Genomic DNA, 19769 nt, shown 5'->3' on the forward strand with positions numbered 1-19769 from the left:
CTTACATTCTCACTAATAGTGTAAATGCATTCCTTTTTCTCTGCAACCTCACCAGCTCTGTTGTTTTTTGACTTTTATTTTTATTTTTTTAAAAATGTAACTTTATTTTTTTATTCTATGTACTGGGACACATGTGTAGAATGTGCAGGTTTGTTACATAGGTATATGTGTGACATGGTGGTTTGCTGCACCTGTCAACCCATCACTTAGGTTTTTGGTAGAAATGTAAATTTGTTCAACCATTGTGGAAGACAGTGTGGCAATTCCTCAAAAATCTAAAACCAGAAATGCCATTTGATCCAGCAATCCCATTACTGAGTAGATACCCAAAGGAATATAAATTATTCTATTCTAAAGATACATGCACACGTATGTTTACTGCAGCACTATTCACAGTAGCAAAGAGATTGACTTTTTAATAACCTCCATTCTGACTGGTGTGAGATGGTATCTCATTGTGGTTTTCATTTGTATTGCTCTAATTATCAGTGATTTGAGATTTTTTCATATGCTTATTGGCTGTATAAATGCCTTCTTTTGAGAAGTGTCTGTTCATGTCCTTTGCCCACTTTTTATTGAGGTTGGTTTTTTCCCTGTAAATTTAAGTTCCTTGTAGACTCTGGATGTTAGCCCTTTGTCAGATGGATAGATTGCAAAAATTTTCTCCCATTCTCTAGGTTGTCTGTTCACTCTGATGATAGTTTATTTTGCTGTGCAAAATCTCTTTAGTATAACTAGATCCCATTTGTCACATTTTTCTTTTGTTGCAATTGGTTTTGGTGTTTTCATCATGAAATCTTTGCCCCTGCCTATGTCCTGAATGGTATTGCCTAGATTTTCTTCTAGGGTTTTTATTGTTTTGGGTTTTACATTTAAGTCTTTAATTTTTGCATAAGGCATAAAAGGAAGGGGTCCAGTTTCCATTTTTTGCATATGGCTAGCTAGTTTTCCCCGTGCTATTAATTAAATAGGAAATCCTTTCCCCATTGCTTGTTTTTGTCGAAGAAGATGGTTGTAGGTGTGTGGTCTTATTTTGGGATTCTCTATTCTGTTCCATTGGTCTATGTGTTTGTTTTTGTACTAGTACCATGCTGTTTTGGTTACTGTAGCCTTGTAGTATAGTTCAAAGTTGGGATTTGTTGATTTTTTGAAGGGTTTTTCATGCCTCTGTCTCCTCTGATCTTGGTTATTTCTTGTCTTCTGCCAGCTTTGGAGTTTATTTGCTCTTGGTTCTGTAGTTCCTTTAGTTGTGATATTAGGTTGTTGATTTGAGATCTTTCTAGCTTTTTGATGAGGGCATTTAGTGCTGTAAATTTCCCTCTTAGCACTGCCTTCGCTGTGTCCCAGTGTTCTGATATGTTGTCTCTTTGGTCTTATTAGTTTCAAAGAACTTCTTGACTTCTGCCTTAATTTAATTGTTTACCCAGGAGTTGCTCCAGAGCAGGTCATTCAATTTACATGTAGTTGTGTGGTTTTGAGTGAATTTCTTAATCTTGATTTCTAATTTGATTGCACTGTGATCTGAGAGACTGTTATGATTTCAGTTCTTTTGCATTTGCTGAGGAGTAGAAACTTTGATCTTATATAGGGCTGTCCATCTTTCCTTCTAGATAATGAGCCAGAGAATTAATTTGAATTCAGCCCAACACAAATTCATAAACTTTCTTAAAACATTTTAAGATTTGTTTTTCTTTTAGCTCATCAACTATCATTAGTGTTAGTGTATTTTATGTGTGGCCCAAGACAATTTCTTCCAGTGTGGCCTGGGGAAGCCAAAAGATTGGACACCCCTTTTCTCGATGTTATGACTAACTGAATGCAGCTGACACAACACTTGAACTTCTAAGGTCTGCATCTTCTGTCTTCGCTTCTCAGATTAATCTTTCTTAGAACCTAGCCTTCATGTGGAAAGTCCAGGCAGCCATGCAGAGAGGTCCTTCAGGAAAGAACTACCTCTGACAGCCCAAGCTGAATCTCCAACAAGCAGCAATCACCATCTGCTAGTATGTGAACCTCTGTGTAGATCAAACTAACTGGTAGATGATGCAAATAGAGAAACTTTTTACCCTTCAGTGTTTCTAGCATCTTAATATGCTAGTCCTACCATATACAAAGCAGAATGAGCAGTTCTAAAAAAGGCAGGTGGGGGATAATATGAGTAATTTTCCTCAGTGTAACTGACATTTTTGCAACAGGAGTTCTTTTATGTGTGATAATTACTTGCAGGATTATTTCCTGATGTTATGCTCAGTGTCCCATAAATTCACACTAATGAATCAGTTTTCACATGCCTGGAAAGTATTTTGATGAACAATGCTGACCTGTAGATATCTTTTCAAGAAAGTATTTTAAGAATATCTACCCGAGATATTTTGACTCACAATTTTCCCTCCAGAAAACAATGTGTTCTTTTTTTTTGCCACCATGAGCCAATCTTTCTATTTAGTTACTCAGCTGGTTGTGAATTTAGTTTTTTCTGTACTTAGAGTATTAGAATGCTGATATCTCTGAGTGTTGCTGAACTATTTCTTGGCAATACTAGGCCTAAAGTAGACACACAGCATGAGAAGTTCTTTGAAATGCCACAGGGAACTTCATTTTATGATAATAAACTCTTTAGTTATTAAAAACAATACTGTAACAACATTGACAATGGCAGTCACAAGTCTTCTTGTCTCTATTGTGGGATCTTATAACTACAAGGAAGAACCAGATAACCAAAGTGATTCAGAGTTTTTTTTTTTTTTTTTTTTTTGAGACGGAGTTTCGCTCTCGTTACCCAGGCTGGAGTGCAATGGCGCGATCTCGGCTCACCGCAACCTCCGCCTCCCGGGTTCAGGCAATTCTCCTGCCTCAGCCTCCAGAGTAGCTGGGATTACAGGCACCCGCCACCACAACCAGCTAATTTTTGTATTTTTAGTAGAGATGAGGTTTCGCCATTTTGGCCAGGCCGGTCTCAAACCCCTGACCTCAAGTGATCCACCCACCTCAGCCTCCCCCAGTGTTGGGATTACAGGTGTGAGCCACTGCACCCAGCCTCCACCTTCTTTTCACACTAAGTTATAGCTAGGAATGGAAAAAGCTATATCATTCTAATCTCTAATTGTAATCCTCATTTTAATTTTTTTGTTATGTTGCTGTTTAACTTCTATGTTCTGCAGTGGGAAGTTCTGAATATTCAGTGTTAATATTGATGCCTATTTAATGATGGATGCATTTTAAAAAATATTCATTGTAGAAAGCATTGCAAGGATTAGGAAAAAATATTTCTAATATAAAAATAATTACACCCTTTCATGATAAGAACACTCAAAAAAGTAGGAATGGAAGGGAGTTTCTTCTACATGGTAGAGAATATTTATGAAAAACCCGCAGCTAACATTATAATCAGTGGTTAAAGACTGAAAGCTTTCCCTGCTGGGCTCAGAAGACAAAATCCTGAAATATGGTGCTTTGACATGCTGAACTAAAGAAGCAGCCTCAAGGTCTCTCTGACCCACCCCCAATCCTCTGTCTCTCCCAGTGCATAGAATGAGGCTATTCTCTGCAGTTTCCTTTTCTACCTAGAACCTGGACTCCAGCGAGGAACACAATTGCCTTAATTCCTTCTCTGAAATTTCATCAACCAAAGAATATTAAAACTCATAGCATGAAGGAAGAGACTGAAAATTTAACATCATGACAGCCCAGATGAACTTCGAACTTTGTCCCAACTATTAATAGTATTTGTCCTCTGGTCTGATCTCATTCAGTTTGCAAAAAGAATCATTCATAAGATAATGTGTGCCTCCAGGTCCATTCATTTCCTCCCCAAAATCATTACTGCTACTCGCCTATTTAGCCTTCCCCCATAAAGCATCTTTACCCCACTGGTTTTTGGGTGGTATGTACATTAAAATAAATTTGTCTTTTTTCCTATTAATCTGCATTTTGTCAGTTCATTTTCAGTGAACCTTCAGAGGGTAAAGGGGGAAGTTTTTCTTCTTTGCCCATACCCCTAATTAAAAAACAAGATGAGGATGTCTGTTTTTGCCACCTCTCTTCAACATTTTGCTGGAAGTTCTAGGTAGAACAGTTAGGTAAGAAACAGAAATAAAAGGCATCAAAATCAAAAAAGAAGAAGTAAAACTGTAGATGACATGATTTAATATACAGAAGAGCCTCAAGGATCCACACAAAAATATTACACCTAATATATAAAGTCATAAAGATTGCAGCGTACAAGATCAACACACAAAAATTATTTGTATTCTTATGCAGTAGCCATGAACAATTGAAAAATGAATTTAGGAGAATTATTTATAATAGCATCAAAATCTTAGGAATAAATTCAAGAAATGCAAGTCTTTATATACTGAAAGCTGCTAAACATTTCTGAAAGAATGAAGACCTACATAGATGGAGAGATAACCCCTGAGTGTAAATTGGAAATCTTAAATTCCTCAAAATAATCTACAGATTCATTGCAGTCGCTATCATTTTTTTTTTTACAGCACTCACTGCAACCTCTGCTTCCCAGGTTCAAGCAATTTTCCTGCCTCAGCCTTCAGAGTAACTGGGATCACAGGTGTGCACCACCACACCTGGCCAATTTTCTTACATTTTTAGTAGAGACAGGTTTCACCATGTTGGCCAGGCTGGCCTCAAACTCCTGCCATCATGTCATCTACCCGCTTCAGCCTCCCTAAGTGCTGGGATTACAGGCATGAGGCACTATGCCCAGCCTGCAATTGCTATCAAAATCATAATACCCTTTTCTGTAGAAATGGAAAAGCTAATCATAAATTTCACATGGAATTTCAAGGTTCCTTGAATAACCAAAACAATATTGAAGAAGAACTAAGTTGACAGACTCATGCTTCCTCATTTTAAAAAGGAAACTAGATGGCCCACCCATGCATAGGCAGTCTTGGGCAACTTCAGGGTCCCTTTTGGTGACTGTCCCTTACCAGTGATAGGGAACATAAGAGGAGGGCCCTCTGGGAGGGTGCCATCCTTTTAGGGACGCCAACCTAAAGGGTAGATGATGAGAGAAAATATAGAGGGTTTGTTCCGGGCCAAGGTTGAGGACGGTAGCTCAGGACACATTTCACACTTCAAGGTTGCCTTTGGAGAGTGCTCCGGAGAACAAAAGAGGGCTGATTACAAAAGTTGTTCCTCAGGAATTCTCATAGGTTTACAGAAATAACATTGGTTAGTGATTGGTTGTACATTGTTGAACTATAGGGTGTATGACATTTTATGTGTACTTGGTGTCAGTCTAGAGCCTGCATAGCAAGTGTTCTCAAGAGGTAATGACTTGTCTCAAGGGGAAGTGAGATGTAACTGCTGTTAGATATTAAATACCTCTCTGGGCCTGATAATTTAAAGTGACTAGCATTCCTCAAATGAAAAGTTTTTTCCTTTCTTGGGGCCTAAGTTGGCATACCCAGCTCCTTCTTTCGAAGTCAATTACAAGGGTAAAGAGGATGTCAAATCTCTTTATACATATTGCCAGCCTCTTCCCGGAAGTTAAACCAGTTTTCGCTGTTGTCAGTGGCGCACGAGTCCTAGACTCACTACACGCTTGCCATTAAAATAGAAATAATAACAAACATACACTTTAAACTTGTAAATGTACAGTTCACACTTATTTAAATTTGTAAAGTGACACTAAGGTTTTTTTTTGCATAACTAGTTAATGGGGCTGTATACTCTACCCACTTTTGTTTGTGATTTCCAGTTCCAGTTTCAGCTAAAGTGAAGTGACAATTTCAAGAGAATTATTTCGTAGGAGATATAACTTCTTAAATTTTCTCAACACTTTCAAGACAAACTTTTCTGAATTTTAAAAATTACTGCTTCAGTAAATAATTTATATGGTATATTGAAGAGTGTAATACCTCTTTTCCCTGTGCTTCGACTTAAAAAATGTTATTGTGCTGATTGTTCTCTAATTACTGTTGAATAGATAAAAATATAGCCAGTTTCAGCACCTGCCACCTGTGGAGATTTTCTTTGGTCTCCTTACCTATCTCCTTGGTACTAATGGAATTCCAGTTCCTCTTCGAGATCATGGCTAATAGTTAATCTACACAGTTTTAGGCCCTATTTCTAGTGAATATCTGGTGGTGATTAGCTGCAGTTCTTATTTCTGTCTGGTTCTCTGTACTTGGTTCTAATTAAGAATCTGAAAAAAAACTTTATTAGTATATAACACTAACTATACACTGCCCAGCTCCTACCGCATCTTAACTATACTTCTCTGAAATCAAACCCCTCTATTTTCTAAGCAGACTTTGAAAGACCTTCTTTGTTTAAGATTGGAAATGAATGGGCTCTAGATTGGGTGCTGTCTGGTTCAGCCCCCTTTACTGAGAACTTCAGTCCCCAAATACAGAAGGAAACATTGGGGAAAGGAGATGTCAGGGGAGAAGAGGATTCTGGTTGTCTTGGAAATACATGTACCTATTAATAGTAGGGGAATGGTTGCTGATTTTTCCCTGGGATATATACTGTAATTCTCTGACTTAAGTATATAGTACGAAGTCTAACACCTTTACTGAGCTGCAGCAAACCGGGGCTATTTGTATTGAATTGCTAAATTTTTCAATTCAGAATCTTGCAAGAGATCTAACATCAGTTTCAAGTGTTGTACTGCATGTGGCTGCAACAAGGAGTGTTTAATCTTATGTTCTATTCTAAAAGCTGTAAAACAAGTTTTAAACATTTTACCCCACCACTACAACCATAATCATCTCATGTTAAAAGTAGTCAGCTAGCAACCCAAAGCTGTCAACGGCGTTGGGTTTGGTAATTTAAACCTTTACTCTTCTGTGGCTACTCTGCCTACTATAAAAGGCTCTGGGAGAGAAGTTGCTTGTCTAAAGGCAACTTCCTTTATTCCCTCCTGGGGTGAGAGATAGCCATGAATTGATTTGAAGTAGAGTAGAAACACATTGGCAGCTAAGTGGAGGCCAGATTTGAGGCATGAGGAGGAAGATTAGAAAAGGAAAGACCAGTCAGTAGCCTTTTGTAATATGTCAAGCAAAAGGTGATGAGGACTTGGAGTACTTCAGTGGGAGTATTGATAAGGAAGAAAGAAAAATTTGAAGAATTTCTAGCAAGCAAAATTGGTGGGGGCTCGGTGATATATTGGAAAAGGAATGTTAACGAAAAAGGATTACTCTAAGGTTTCTGCTTTGGATAATTGACTTGTTGATTGAGTCACCAACTGAAGTAAGAAATGTAGAAGAATTTAGAAGGATTAGACTTTGAAGCTAGGGATGTGTGGAAAATTTTGAGTTCTAGTTTGTGCGTACCAGGTTTGAAGTGTTTATGAAACATCCAGTTGTTTACATTCAAGGGTATATGAGCCTGATGTTGAGGGAGAGATGAGTGGTGGAGATACAGGTTAGGGATTTCCCAATTTATAGATTATTAAAGTAGACTTCCCAGGGAGCGAGAACAAGAGGAGTAAGAACCGTCGTCGCTTAAAGATAGAACCCTAGGGACACCTTTGAGTGAAGAGCATGTAGGGGCCAAGGGAAAACTTCCCTTTTGCCCTGTGAAGATTCACTAAAAATCACTGATAAAATGCAGATTAATAGGAGAAAAAGCATACAAGTATTTTAAACCTACATACAAGTAATTTAAACCTTTACTCTTCTGTGGCTACTCTGCCTACTACAAAAGGCTCTGGGAGAGAAGTTGCACGTATAAAGGCAGCTTCCTTTATTCCCTCCTGAGTGAGAGATAGCCATGAATGGATTTGAAGTAGAGTAGAAACACTTTGGCAGCTAAGTGGAGGCCAGATTTGAGGCATGTGGAGGAAGGCATGTGGAGATTAAAAGGCATGCAAGTATTAATAGGGTAAAAAGCATACAAGTTTTACATAACACAAGAGCCTTCAGAATGAAGACCCAGAGTTACAGGGGAAACTCTCAATTTTTTTGCTTATATTTAGTAAAGTATGGACAGCCATGTAGAAATAGGACTGGACGAAAAAGGTATAAACTAATGCTAATAGACCAAGTGGGGAAACCCAGCAAGGCCTGTCTGTCTAGACTTGTCTTGGCCTCTCTGTGCTGCATTTCTTCCTTCTGGGTGTGGGACAGGACCCTCTCTGGAATAGGGGTCTTATGACCTACAATCAAACAAAGTAGGTCAGATTGTTTCTTCATGGATGGTTTTTCCACAGAAAGGCAGGGAGAATGTTAGAGAAATATTTTTAGGTTTCATGACTGGCTCTGGGGAGATGGGGCTCTGGGCTCTATGACCTGCCTTGGAGAAGAGAGATTCCAGTTTCTGTGGCTAGCCTCCAGGGAGAATGAGGGCCCAGGTGAAGGTCATAAAAAACTTTTGTTTCTGATACTGCTTCTGAGGCCTTCATTTTGGGATGTCGTTTTTTGGAACCCTACAATGGAACAAAGAATGAGGTGGGAGACCAAGAAGGAAGTTAGTGAGGTGGGAGATTGTGTGGTTTCAAACGGCATCCACAGGTTCAAACGTAGTACAGAGGCAAAGTGAAATAAGAATTGAAATGCTTCTGTTGGATTTGACCAATTTAAATTTATTTTGGTGAATGTGACTAGATCCAATGGATGTTAGTATTAGCTGGGAACTTTAAGATAGTGTAGGCTTAACCCTTATTTTTAAAGATCAGAACATTTTAGAGATAAGAACTTTGAGAATTTTTATCTAGATTGTAACTAAAAATATTCCTTGCACATAGGTAATCAATAAATGATGATTGAATGAATGATTGAATTCTTTATTGGCAGAGCCAGAGCTAGAAATCATACATCAAGATTCATGTTGTAGGGAAAGTTTTTTCTCTACTGTCTTAGGTTTGAATAGTGGGAGCCTGAGAAATAACTGACAATAGACATGTATCAGGAGAAAAGGTTTATTTACATGTGCACACCATATGTAAGGTGGAAGTACTTAGTAATGAGAAACTTACTGAATAGTTAGAGGTAAAGGTTTATGTACTAATTTCATAACAGAAAAGGGAGGGTGTTTATGGCTTCAGTGGGAAAGTGTGGAATGTTTTATTGGACTTCCAATAAATCAAGAGTCAATGGCACCTGAATTTTCACGAAGTGGATGAATACAGCTGTAGTTCCTGGAGTATCTGGCTAAGTATAGATACTGTTTCTTTCTGTTGCTGCTGATTACTCACATGTTTTCAGCTTAATTTTAATACCTTCATTCACATGGTAGTGCTTTTTCCCTTATTATTTTCCTCCAAACTGTGCTCCATAGAATACCAGAAGTCCACAGAAGTATTTTAGAGTTCTTTAAAAATGATGTATTTTTCCTCCATTGAAAAGTTTTAAATCCTGAAGATCTCATTTATCATGCCGACTTGATTATAATTTTACTGGAAAATATTCTATTTCTATATATATTTTTCATTAAAACTCACTAAATGAAGCTTCCAGATTCAAGTACGTTCTGTATTGTTTTATGATTCTTAAAATAGGGACCCCTAATTTTCTTTTTCTCAGCAGTAAGAATTCATTTATTCAACAAATATTTATAAAATACTTAACTGTTGATGAGACCGTATTAGGCATGGGACTAAAAGCAATGACAGTAAGATAAATAGCCATCTCTCTCTTTTTAAAAATGTCTCCACTTTCTTTTCTCTTTTTATTTTATTTATTTATTTATTTTTAAATTATACTAAGTTCTGGGATACATATGCGGAATGTTCAGATTTGTTACATAGGTATACACGTGTCATGGTGGTTTGCTGCACCTATCAACCCATCATCTACATTAGGTATTTCTCCTGATGCTGTCCCTCCTCTATCCCCCAACCCCCCAACATGCTCTGGTGTATGATGTTCCCCTACCTGTGTCTACGTGTTCTCATTGTTCAACTCCCACTTATGAGTGAACATGCGGTATTTGGTTTTCTGTTCCTGTGTTAGTTTGCTGAGAATGATGGTTTCCGGCTTCATCCATGTCCCTGCAAAGGACATGAACTCATTCCTTTTCATGGCTGCATAGTATTCCATGGTATATATGTGCGACATTTTCTTCATGCAGTTTATCACTGATGGGCATTTGGATTGGTTCCAAGTTTTTTCTAAATAGCCATCTCTTCATAGAACTTGCAGTTGATATTCTTGATAAACTTTAAATAATTTTTCATAACAAAATATATAAAATTTTATGATTTTAATTATTGAGTTCTTACTGGAAAAGATAAAATAATACCTTTATAGTTTTATGAATATAGATTCTGGTATTTATGAAATCATTAGAATAAAAGGAAGATTAAATTAAACCATGAAAATTACTCTTAGAATGTTTTAAGGGACACCCTTAGTTTTCAGATTCTTTCATTGTTAACTCATTAGTTCGCACAGTTAATGAATGATCTGAACACATCATTTGAGAATTCTTGCCTTGATTTTATTGATGAAGAAATTGACAGAGAGAACCACAGTGCTTTGTCTAAGGTTATCTAATGAGTTGTGTCAGACTCAAATTCAGAATTCCTAGCTCTTGTTTCTTTCCTTATTTCAGTAACACCCTAACCCCCAGGATTATTTGTAAGTACTTATCAACATGGTTTAATTTTATGAGATCCTAATTCTTAAGATCTCATTAAGATGCATTTTATTATGTAGACAAAAATAAATTTGAAATTAATAAGGCAGGAAGCTTTCCATTTGGAGTGGTCTATTGAACTGTGTCTTTCATTTTTAGAAATACGACTTTAAATGAATATAAAATAATATAAATATATAGTAAAATCCTTTAAAAAATTGAAATTCTGTAGTTAACCTTTGCATCAGACCTTATTCTCTTTTTCTTTTTTTTGAGATGGAGTCCTGCTCTGTCGGTCAGGCTGGAGTGAGTGCAGTGGCGTGATCTCCACTCACTGTAACCTCTGCCTCCTGTGTTCAAGCAATTCCCCTGCCTCAGCCTCCCGAGTAGCTAGGACTACAGGCACATACCACCATGCCTGGCTAATTTTTTGTATTTTAGTAGAGACGGGGTTTCACCATATTGGCCATGATGGTCTCTATCTCCTGACCTTGTGATCTGCCTACCTCGGCCTCCCAAAGTGCTGGGATTACAGGTGTGAGCCACCGCGCCCTGCCCAGATCTTATTCCTAACTAAACGTATTTGCCTGCGTGACTAATTGGAATAGAACTATAAAGGTAGAATTAATTAATTGCATTTACCAATGCTAGATGAATATACACACATAATAAAGCAGGTAATTAAATAATTCCATGCTAAAAATTGGGATTGGGACTACAAATTGCCCAGTAACTACCAAAATTCTCCTTCATTTGGTATATATTGACTAAACTCAAAATTTTGAGTTAATACAAAATGGGCTATGCTGACAATAGTAAGAAATAAAGGATTGGTTCATTTTAGAAAATCTAACTTTGTTATGAAATCATTTTATAAATATATAATTTACATTACATGTTATGTATTTGATATAAATATTTTATATATTAGTATATTGTATATGTATGTCAATATGGTTGTGTATATATACACACATACTCAAATACATACAACACACAGACTAGGAATGAAATGGGTCATGGATCAAGGAATCACCAATATTTAAAATAATTTCATTCACATACATATGAGAAAAGTGCATACATTATACTATGAATTTTTATAAAATGAACATACTATGGAGAGGTATTTTACCTTTAACTGAAAACATTTAATTGAGCAACATAAAATATATTATTAAGGGATGTCCATATATAATATATTGAATAAAAAAAGTTATAAAAGCACAGATTACTTTCTAATACTTAAAAAATGTTTTCCAGGTGTCTTTGATGTTATTTTCAACAAAGGAAATACATGCATTTTCCAAAGTCATGAGATGAGGCATCTTTCTCTTGCTCTTGACAATGGCATTGTCACTGGAATGGTGTGTAGTAAATTTTTCATTTTGCCATTTATCAATATTATTGTGTCCATATATATTTCTATATAAGATATATTTATAAGATTATCATTTCCTTTTGGCTTGTACTAGCACTTTTTTTCATTATTCTGTTTTGTTTCACTAATTGTTGCGATTGTGATGCATAAATGGTTCTAAATTTCAGCAATTGGAATTTAGACAAGAAAAAGTCGACCAATTCTCTGATAACATGCAAAATTTTATTGAGCTTTCAAAAGGAGACTAACTTCTCAATGGCCCTTTTAGGGACCATATTGTTGGGGAAAAACAGTAATTTTATATAATTATGCTTTGTGTTGCTTGATTTAGATATGAAAAATAGTATTTAGTATATAAAGCGGTTTTACATGCATGTTACTTATTTTTAAAGATAATATAGCCTAGGATAACTTTAATGCACTGTTTTAAGTGCTTAATATATATTATAATATTTCATTCTTAAATCTACTAGATGAGAGAATCCATTATCATTTGTATTTAACAGAAGAGGAACATGAAGAATAGAAGGATTAAGTGAGTTGCACAGAGTCACAAGCTAGTAAGTTGGAAGCAGGAATTTAACATAGGCAGTCTGACACTAACACTCATGCTACAGCTTCTTCATATAATGCTATACAATTATTTTATTTTATTTTATTTTTGAGACAAGGTCTAGCTCTGTTACCCAGGCCGGAGGGCAGCTGGCATGAACAGAGCTCGTTGCAGCCTCGAATTCCTGGGCTCAGGCATTCTTCCTGCCTCAGCCTTCCAATGTACTGGCATTAGAGGCTGATTTCAACTCATGGGATGTTGCTTAACTGAAGGGAAAATAATACTTATTGAAAAAAAAAACCCACCTTGTGTAATTTGTAAGCCTGAAATTCTGACTAAGTGATCAATCAGTTAGATTTCTCCATGAAACATTTTCTTCTCTGCTGTGGACTTTGAATGGTACCCTGCATTGTAGTTCATAGCACATTCTGATCAGCATGGAGCCTGGTCATAGTAAATGCTTGAGAAATATGAATGTGGATGTAGAATCTCTCCATTGAATTAAGAGTTGATGAAATATCTCATTACCGTATTTTTAAAAAATAAAATTAAAGCTACCTTAGAGCCCTTATTCCACTAGGTTGTACTAGGTTGATGGGAGATTTTATTTTAGTTACTAAGGAGCTCATCTTGTTTCAAAGATTTCACCTGGTATGGGCCTCAGAATATCTGGAGATAGCTGTCATAGCTTTGAACCACACTGGTCACTAAGATGTACCTGATCGAGTATCAGATGGTTTCTTGCAGATCGGTGATTCTGCCTCCTCCCTGCCATACTTGGGCAATGGAACTTTGTAGTTGATAGACTTAGTGTTTTATATCAGCCATTCAAGAGGCACCAATGAGTTTTCTTCTTCAGGCACTACTACCTCCCTGGGGAACTAGAGGGAGATGGGGTAGGTCCTAAAACACTGTCCTGAACAATAGTCATGTCTCCCTGTAGCATAACCACCTCAATTTGTTTTGTTTTTGAAAGCAAAATTTAGGTATGAGATAAAATATCTATGGATTTCAGTTTTTAGTCCCAAATACTCTTAAATTAGGAGGACACAAATGAGGAAATGAAAAATAAACAGTGGTAAGATACATATTAACATCTTATTAAATTGTCCTGCCAATCAAGTTATTTTTCCAACATTATTCCATGGATTCTGAGAAATCAAGAGAAGGAATTCCTTGGAGCAAGTCACTGTAAATAAGGCTGGGGAATAAAACCTATTAAATTACAAAACAATCAGATTTTATAACTAGTACAAGGTTTCTGTAAAATGAAGTAGACACCTGTATATGTATATAATGTGATTACATTTTAAACAGTTTTTTTCTCTTGCTAATTTAGAGGGTTTTTTTGTTTTTGTTTTTCCTTTTAGGTTAGTGGTGAGGCCACTACTGAGCTGCGGGTGCTTTATCAGCCTAACCGCTGTGCACTTCTTGAGTCTGCACTGGTTCCTGGTCACACAGTTGCTTTTGATCGTCAGGGCAAAATAGCTGATGAATCATCAACAGGCTATGCAAACCTTTCAAAAGAATTTGTGATTTTTGTCAAGGTAAAATGGGGAAAGTTATTAAAGTTTATATTGCTAAATCCCAACTTTCTTTTGCCCTATTGAGGAAAAATCTTAAATTTAGTCATAATGCAGTACTCGAATCACTTCCCACTAGGTGGCATTGGTGCCTATTTCCATTCTGTTTGCCGGACTTCGAAAGGCAATAGAGATGACAGCTTTAGTAGCAAAGACACTCTAATGGGATTAACGTCCTATATCTAATTGAAGTTGGAGATTAAACTATGAATGTGGAAATTCTTAATAAAAAGTGGAGAACCTTGCATTTGGGAGTCAAACAAATGTGTATATTGAACTTTTCTAACAATTAGAATTTATACTCTTTGAATATTGTGTACATTTAATCCTTTCATAATGCTTATTCTTTTTTCTTTGTGTTTGTGACTCTATCTTAAAATGATATTATATTAATATAATAGCGATTATTTATGATGTTTCTCATTTTGTTCCAGGTGTTTATTGAGAATTTCACCATACCATGAGACTAAATTTAACCGTCACAAAACAATGATAGATATTATCTGTATTTTAAAGGTGAAGGAAAAGATTTTCAGGGAAAATAATTATCTTAACTAGTATAGCATAGTTATTAAATCAGTATTCAGCTAAAGTCTACTTATATTTAAAACCTCATAGATACTATAAGTTCATTTCTAGACAATTGCAATAAAGCGAATATCTCAATATAGTCACACAAATTCCTGAGTTATCTAGTGCATGTATAAGTTATGTTTACTATACTGTAGTCTAAGTGTGCAACAGCATTATGTTTAAAAAATGTACATATCTTAATTTAAAAATATTTTAGTGATAAAAAATGCTAACGATCATCTGAGCCTTCAGCAAGTTGTAACCTTTTTGCTGTTGTGGGGGTCTTACCTCAATGTTGACAGCTGCTGATGAATCAGGGTGGTGGTTGTTGTAGATTGGGGTGGCCGTGACAGTTTCTTAAAATAATACAACAGTGAAGGTTGCCACATTGATTGACTCATTCTCTCACGAAAGATTTCTCTACAGCATGTGATGTTGTTTGATAGCATTTTGCCCATAGTAGAACTTTTCAATATTGGTATCAATCCTCTCAAACACTGCTGCTGCTTTATCAACTGAGTTTATTTAATAGTCTGAATTATTTATTGTCATTTTAACAGTGTTCACAGTATCTTCATCAGGAGTTTATTCTATTTCAAAAAATGACATTCTTTGTCATCCATAAGAAGTAACCCTTCATCTGTTCAAGTTTGATCATGAGATTGCAGCAATTCAGTCATGTCCTCAGGCTCCACTTCTCATTCTAGTTCCCTTGCTATTTCTACCACATCTGCAGTTATTTCCCCCTCTGAAGTCTTGAACCACTCAAAATCATTCACAATGTTTGAATCAAATTCTTTCAAACTCCTGTTATTGTTGGTATTTTGACCTCCTACCCCCATGAGTCACAATTGTTCTTAATGGCATCTAGAATGGTGAATCTTTTTCAAAAGGTATTCAATGTACTTTGCCCAGACAAATCAGTGAAATCACTCTCTATGGCAGCTATAGTATTAGGAAATGTATTTCTTAAATAATAAGGCTTGAAAGTTGAAATCACTCCTTGAACCATGGGCTACAGAATGGATACTGTGTTAGAAAGCATGAAAATAACATTAATCTCCTTGTACATCTCCATCAGCGCTCTTGGGTGACCAGGCGCATTGTCAATGAAGAGTTATATTTTGAAAGAAATCGTTTTTTCCTGAGCAGTAGGTCTCACCATTGGGCTTAAAATACTCAGTAAACTATGCTATGAATAGATATACTGTCCTCAAGGCTTTATTTTTCCATTTCTAGAGCACAGGCAGAGTAGATTTAGTATGATTTCAAAGGTGCCTAGGGTTTTTGGAAAAGTAAATGATCATTAGCTTCAACTGAAAGTCACCAACTGCGTTAGCCCCTAACAAGAGAGTCAGCTTGTCTTTTGAAACTTTGAAGCCAGGCAATGAATTCTCTTCTGTAGCTATGAAAGTCATACCTAGCATCTTCTTCCAATCGAAGCCTGTTTTACTTACACTGAAAATCTGTTGTTTAGTGTATCTTAACTAGATCTTCTGGGTAACTTGCTGCAGCTTCTCCATTAGCACTTGCTGCTTTACCTTCCACTGTTAGGTTATGAAGATGGCTTCTTTCCTTAAAGTTCATCAACCAACCTCTGCTGGCTTCAACCTTTTCTCCTGCAGCTTCCTCACCTCTCTCAGCCTTCATGAATTGAAGAAAGTTAGGGCTTTGCTCTTGGGGTTAGGCTTTGGCTAAGGGAATATTGTGGTTGATTTTGATCTTATATCCAAGGCACTAAAACTGTCCCCATATCAGCACTGGGGTAGCATTTCTGATTTGCTTCATAAACATTTCCTTTGCATTTACAAAGTGGCTACCTTGCACAAGAGGCCTAGCTTTAGATCTGTCCCAGCTTTTGACCGTTCTTCCTCACTAAGCTGAATCATTTGTAGCTTTTGATTTAAAGCAGGAGATATGTGACTCTTTCTTTCACTGGAACACTTAGAGCACATTATAGGGTTATTGATTAGCCTAATTTCAATATTGTTGTATCTGAGAGAGTAGGGAGGCAAGGGAGAGAGATAGGGGAATGGCTGGTCAGTGGAGCCATTCAGAACACACACAGCATTTACTAAGTTTGCTGTCTTATATGGGCATGGTTTATGGCACCCCAAAATAATTACAATAGCTAACATCAAGGATCACTGATCACAGATCACCATAACAGATATGATAATGATGAAAAGCTTGAAATATTGTGGTAATTACCAAATGTGGCACAGATACATGAAGTGAACATGTGCTGCTGGAAAAATAGCACTAATAGACTTGCTTGGTGTAGGGTTGCCACAAACCTTCAATTTCTAAAAAAAAAAAAAATGCAGTATCTGTGAAGTGAATAAAGTGAGGCACAATTAAGTGAAGTGCCAGTAAACAAGGTATGTCTGTACTTACTGTATAATAAACACTTTCTCACATTACTATTTCTCCCACAACAACATAATTTTAACTCATACGTCACATGTTATTTAGCTTAAGGTTAAACTTAAGGTTAATGGTTTCATAATACTCAAATGTAAATATTATGTGTATACACACATATATGCCTTTTTTGTTGTTGAACATTTAATCTTTCTCTTTTGCCACTTCTGCATATGATACTGTAATGTATACTTTGACATATGCCTTAGACCACATCGTTTATTATTTTCTTAGCTTAGAAAATTAAAAATTGAACTTAAGGGTTAGAATGTGAAACTTTTAAGGCTCTGGGAACATACTGCTAAATTTATTTCTTCAGATGTCCCAACTTTTACTCCTGTGAAAGTTAAGCCAACTATAAAGTTAAGGGGAACAGTATATTACACTTCTGACATCAACCACAGAGTTTGGGGGACCCTGACACCACTATCAAGGCTTGATCATTCACTGGAAGAAATCACAGAACCCATTTAAAATTGTTTACTCAAAGTTACAGTTTATTATAGAGAAATGATACAGATTAAAATTGGCTAAGCAAAGAATACACATAAGGCAGAGTCTATGAAAAAGCACCAAACGTGGGATGTGCGGTGGTTTTCTCCCCATGAAGTCAGGACAGAGGTACTTTCTCAGCACTGGTGTGTGACAGTATGCACGGAGTATTGCCAGCCAAGGAAGCTTCCTGAGCCTTGGTATTCAGACTCTTTACTGGGCTTCATCATGTAGGGAGTCCCCGTGGCTGGTCTCAGTCTCAAGCCTCGCAGGAGGTCACTTGACACTTTCTTATGCAAAGCCCCCTACCCTAAGTCACATTATTGCTCTCTGGCTGGCCCAAGTTCCCCAGGCAAACACCACCACTCCTATCAGGCATGACACTCCAAGGGTAAAGAGATTACCATGCAGCAGCTGAGGTGAAGGTCATACATCTATGGGTAAAGTTAAATTCATTTTTTTTTTAAGTCATAGTTCTTTTTTTTTATTGCATTTTAGGTTTTGGGGTACATGTGAAGAACATGCAAGATTGTTGCATAGGTGCATACGTGGCAGTGTGATTTGTTGCCTTCCTCCCCTTCACCTATGTGTAGCATTTCTCCCCATACTATCTCTCCCCTACTCCCCACCCCTTGCTGTCCCTCCCTTATTTCCCCCCAACAGACCCCAGTGTGTAGTGCTCCCCTCCCTGTGTCCATGTGTTCTCATTGTTCAACACCCATCTATGAGTGAGAACATGCGGTGTTTGATTTTGTGCTCTTGTGTCAGTTTGCTGAGAATGATGGTTTCCAGGTTCATCCATGTCCCTGCAAAGGACGCGAACTCATTGTTTTTGATGGCTACATAATATTCCATGGTGTATATGTGCCACATTTTTCCTGTCCAGTCTATCATCGATGGGCATTTGGGTTGGTTCCAGGTGTTTGCTATTGTAAACTGTGCTGCAATGAACATTCGTGTGTGTGTGTTCTTATAGTAGAATGATTTATAATCCTTTGGATATATACCCAGTAATGGAATTGCTGGGTCAAATGGAATTTCTATTTCTAGGTCCTTGAGAAATCGCCACACTGTCTTCCACAATGGTTGAACTAATTTACACTCCCACCAACAGTGTAAAAGTGTTCCTATTTCTCCACATCCTCTCCAGCATCTGTTGTCTCCAGATTTTTTAATGATTGCCATTCTAACTGGCGTGAGATGGTATCTCAATGTAGTTTTGATTTGCATTTCTCTAATGAACAGTGATGATGAGCATTTTTTCATGTTTGTTGGCCTCATGTATGTCTTCTTTTGTAAAGTATCTGTTCATATCCTTTGCCCACTTTTGAATGGGCTTGTTTGTTTTTTTCTTGTAAATCTGTTTTAGTTCTTTGCAAATTATGGATATCAGCCCTTTGTCAGATGGGTAAGCTGCAAAATTTTTTTCCCATTCTGTTGGTTGCCGATTCACTCTAATGACTGTTTCTTTTGCCGTGCAGAAGCTGTGGAGTTTGATTAGGTCCCATTTGTCTATTTTGGCTTTTGTTGCCAATGCTTTTGGAGTTTTGGTCATAAAATCCTTGCCTACGCCTATGTCCTGAATGGTTTTGCCTAGGTTTCCTTCTAGTGTTTTTATGGTGTTACGTCTTATGTTTAAGTCTTTAATCCATCTGGAGTTAATTTTAGTGTAAGGTGTCAGGAAGGGGTCCAGTTTCTGCTTTCTGCATATGGCTAGCCAGTTTTCCCAACACCATTTATAATACAGGGAATCCTTTCCCCATTACTTGTTTTTGTCAGGTTTGTCAAAGATCGGATGGTTGTAGATATGTTGTGTTGCCTCTGAGGCCTCTGTTCTGTTCCATTGGTCTATATCTCTGTTTTGGTACCAGCACCATGCTGTTTTGATTACTGCAGCCTTGTAGTATAGTTTGATGTCCGGTAGTGTGATGCCTCCTGCTTTGTTCTTTTTGCTTAGAATTGACTTGGCTATGCAGGCTCTCTTTTGGTTCCATATGAAGTTTAAGGTGTTTTTTTCCAGTTCTGTGAAGAAGGTCATTGGTAGCTTGATGGGGATAGCATTGAATCTGTAAATTACTTTGGGCAGTATGGCCATTTTCACGATATTGATTCTTCCTAACCATGAACATGGAATGTTTCTCCATCTGTTTGTGTCCTTTCTTATTTCGTTGAGCAGTGGTTTGTAGTTCTCTTTGAAGAAGTCCTTTACGTTCCTTGT

General features: G+C 37.0%; 1 protein-coding gene across 1 annotated transcript in view; it reads left to right on the plus strand.

Moving 5' to 3' along the window:
- The window catches only part of RP1 (RP1 axonemal microtubule associated), a 306195-nt gene that overhangs the window by 114513 nt on the left and 171913 nt on the right, over positions 1-19769 (plus strand). Inside the window, exons 13-14 of the mRNA XM_064384191.1 lie at positions 11809-11912; positions 13850-14026. Coding sequence (XP_064240261.1) covers positions 11809-11912; positions 13850-14026 — 281 coding nt within the window. The remainder of the gene's footprint in view (positions 1-11808; positions 11913-13849; positions 14027-19769) is intronic.

The sequence above is a fragment of the Aotus nancymaae genome, unplaced genomic scaffold (genome assembly GCF_030222135.1).
Source record: "Aotus nancymaae isolate 86718 unplaced genomic scaffold, 86718_ANA_hifiasm-v0.15.2.pri h1tg000036l, whole genome shotgun sequence".
NCBI classification, from domain to species: Eukaryota; Metazoa; Chordata; class Mammalia; order Primates; family Aotidae; genus Aotus; species Aotus nancymaae.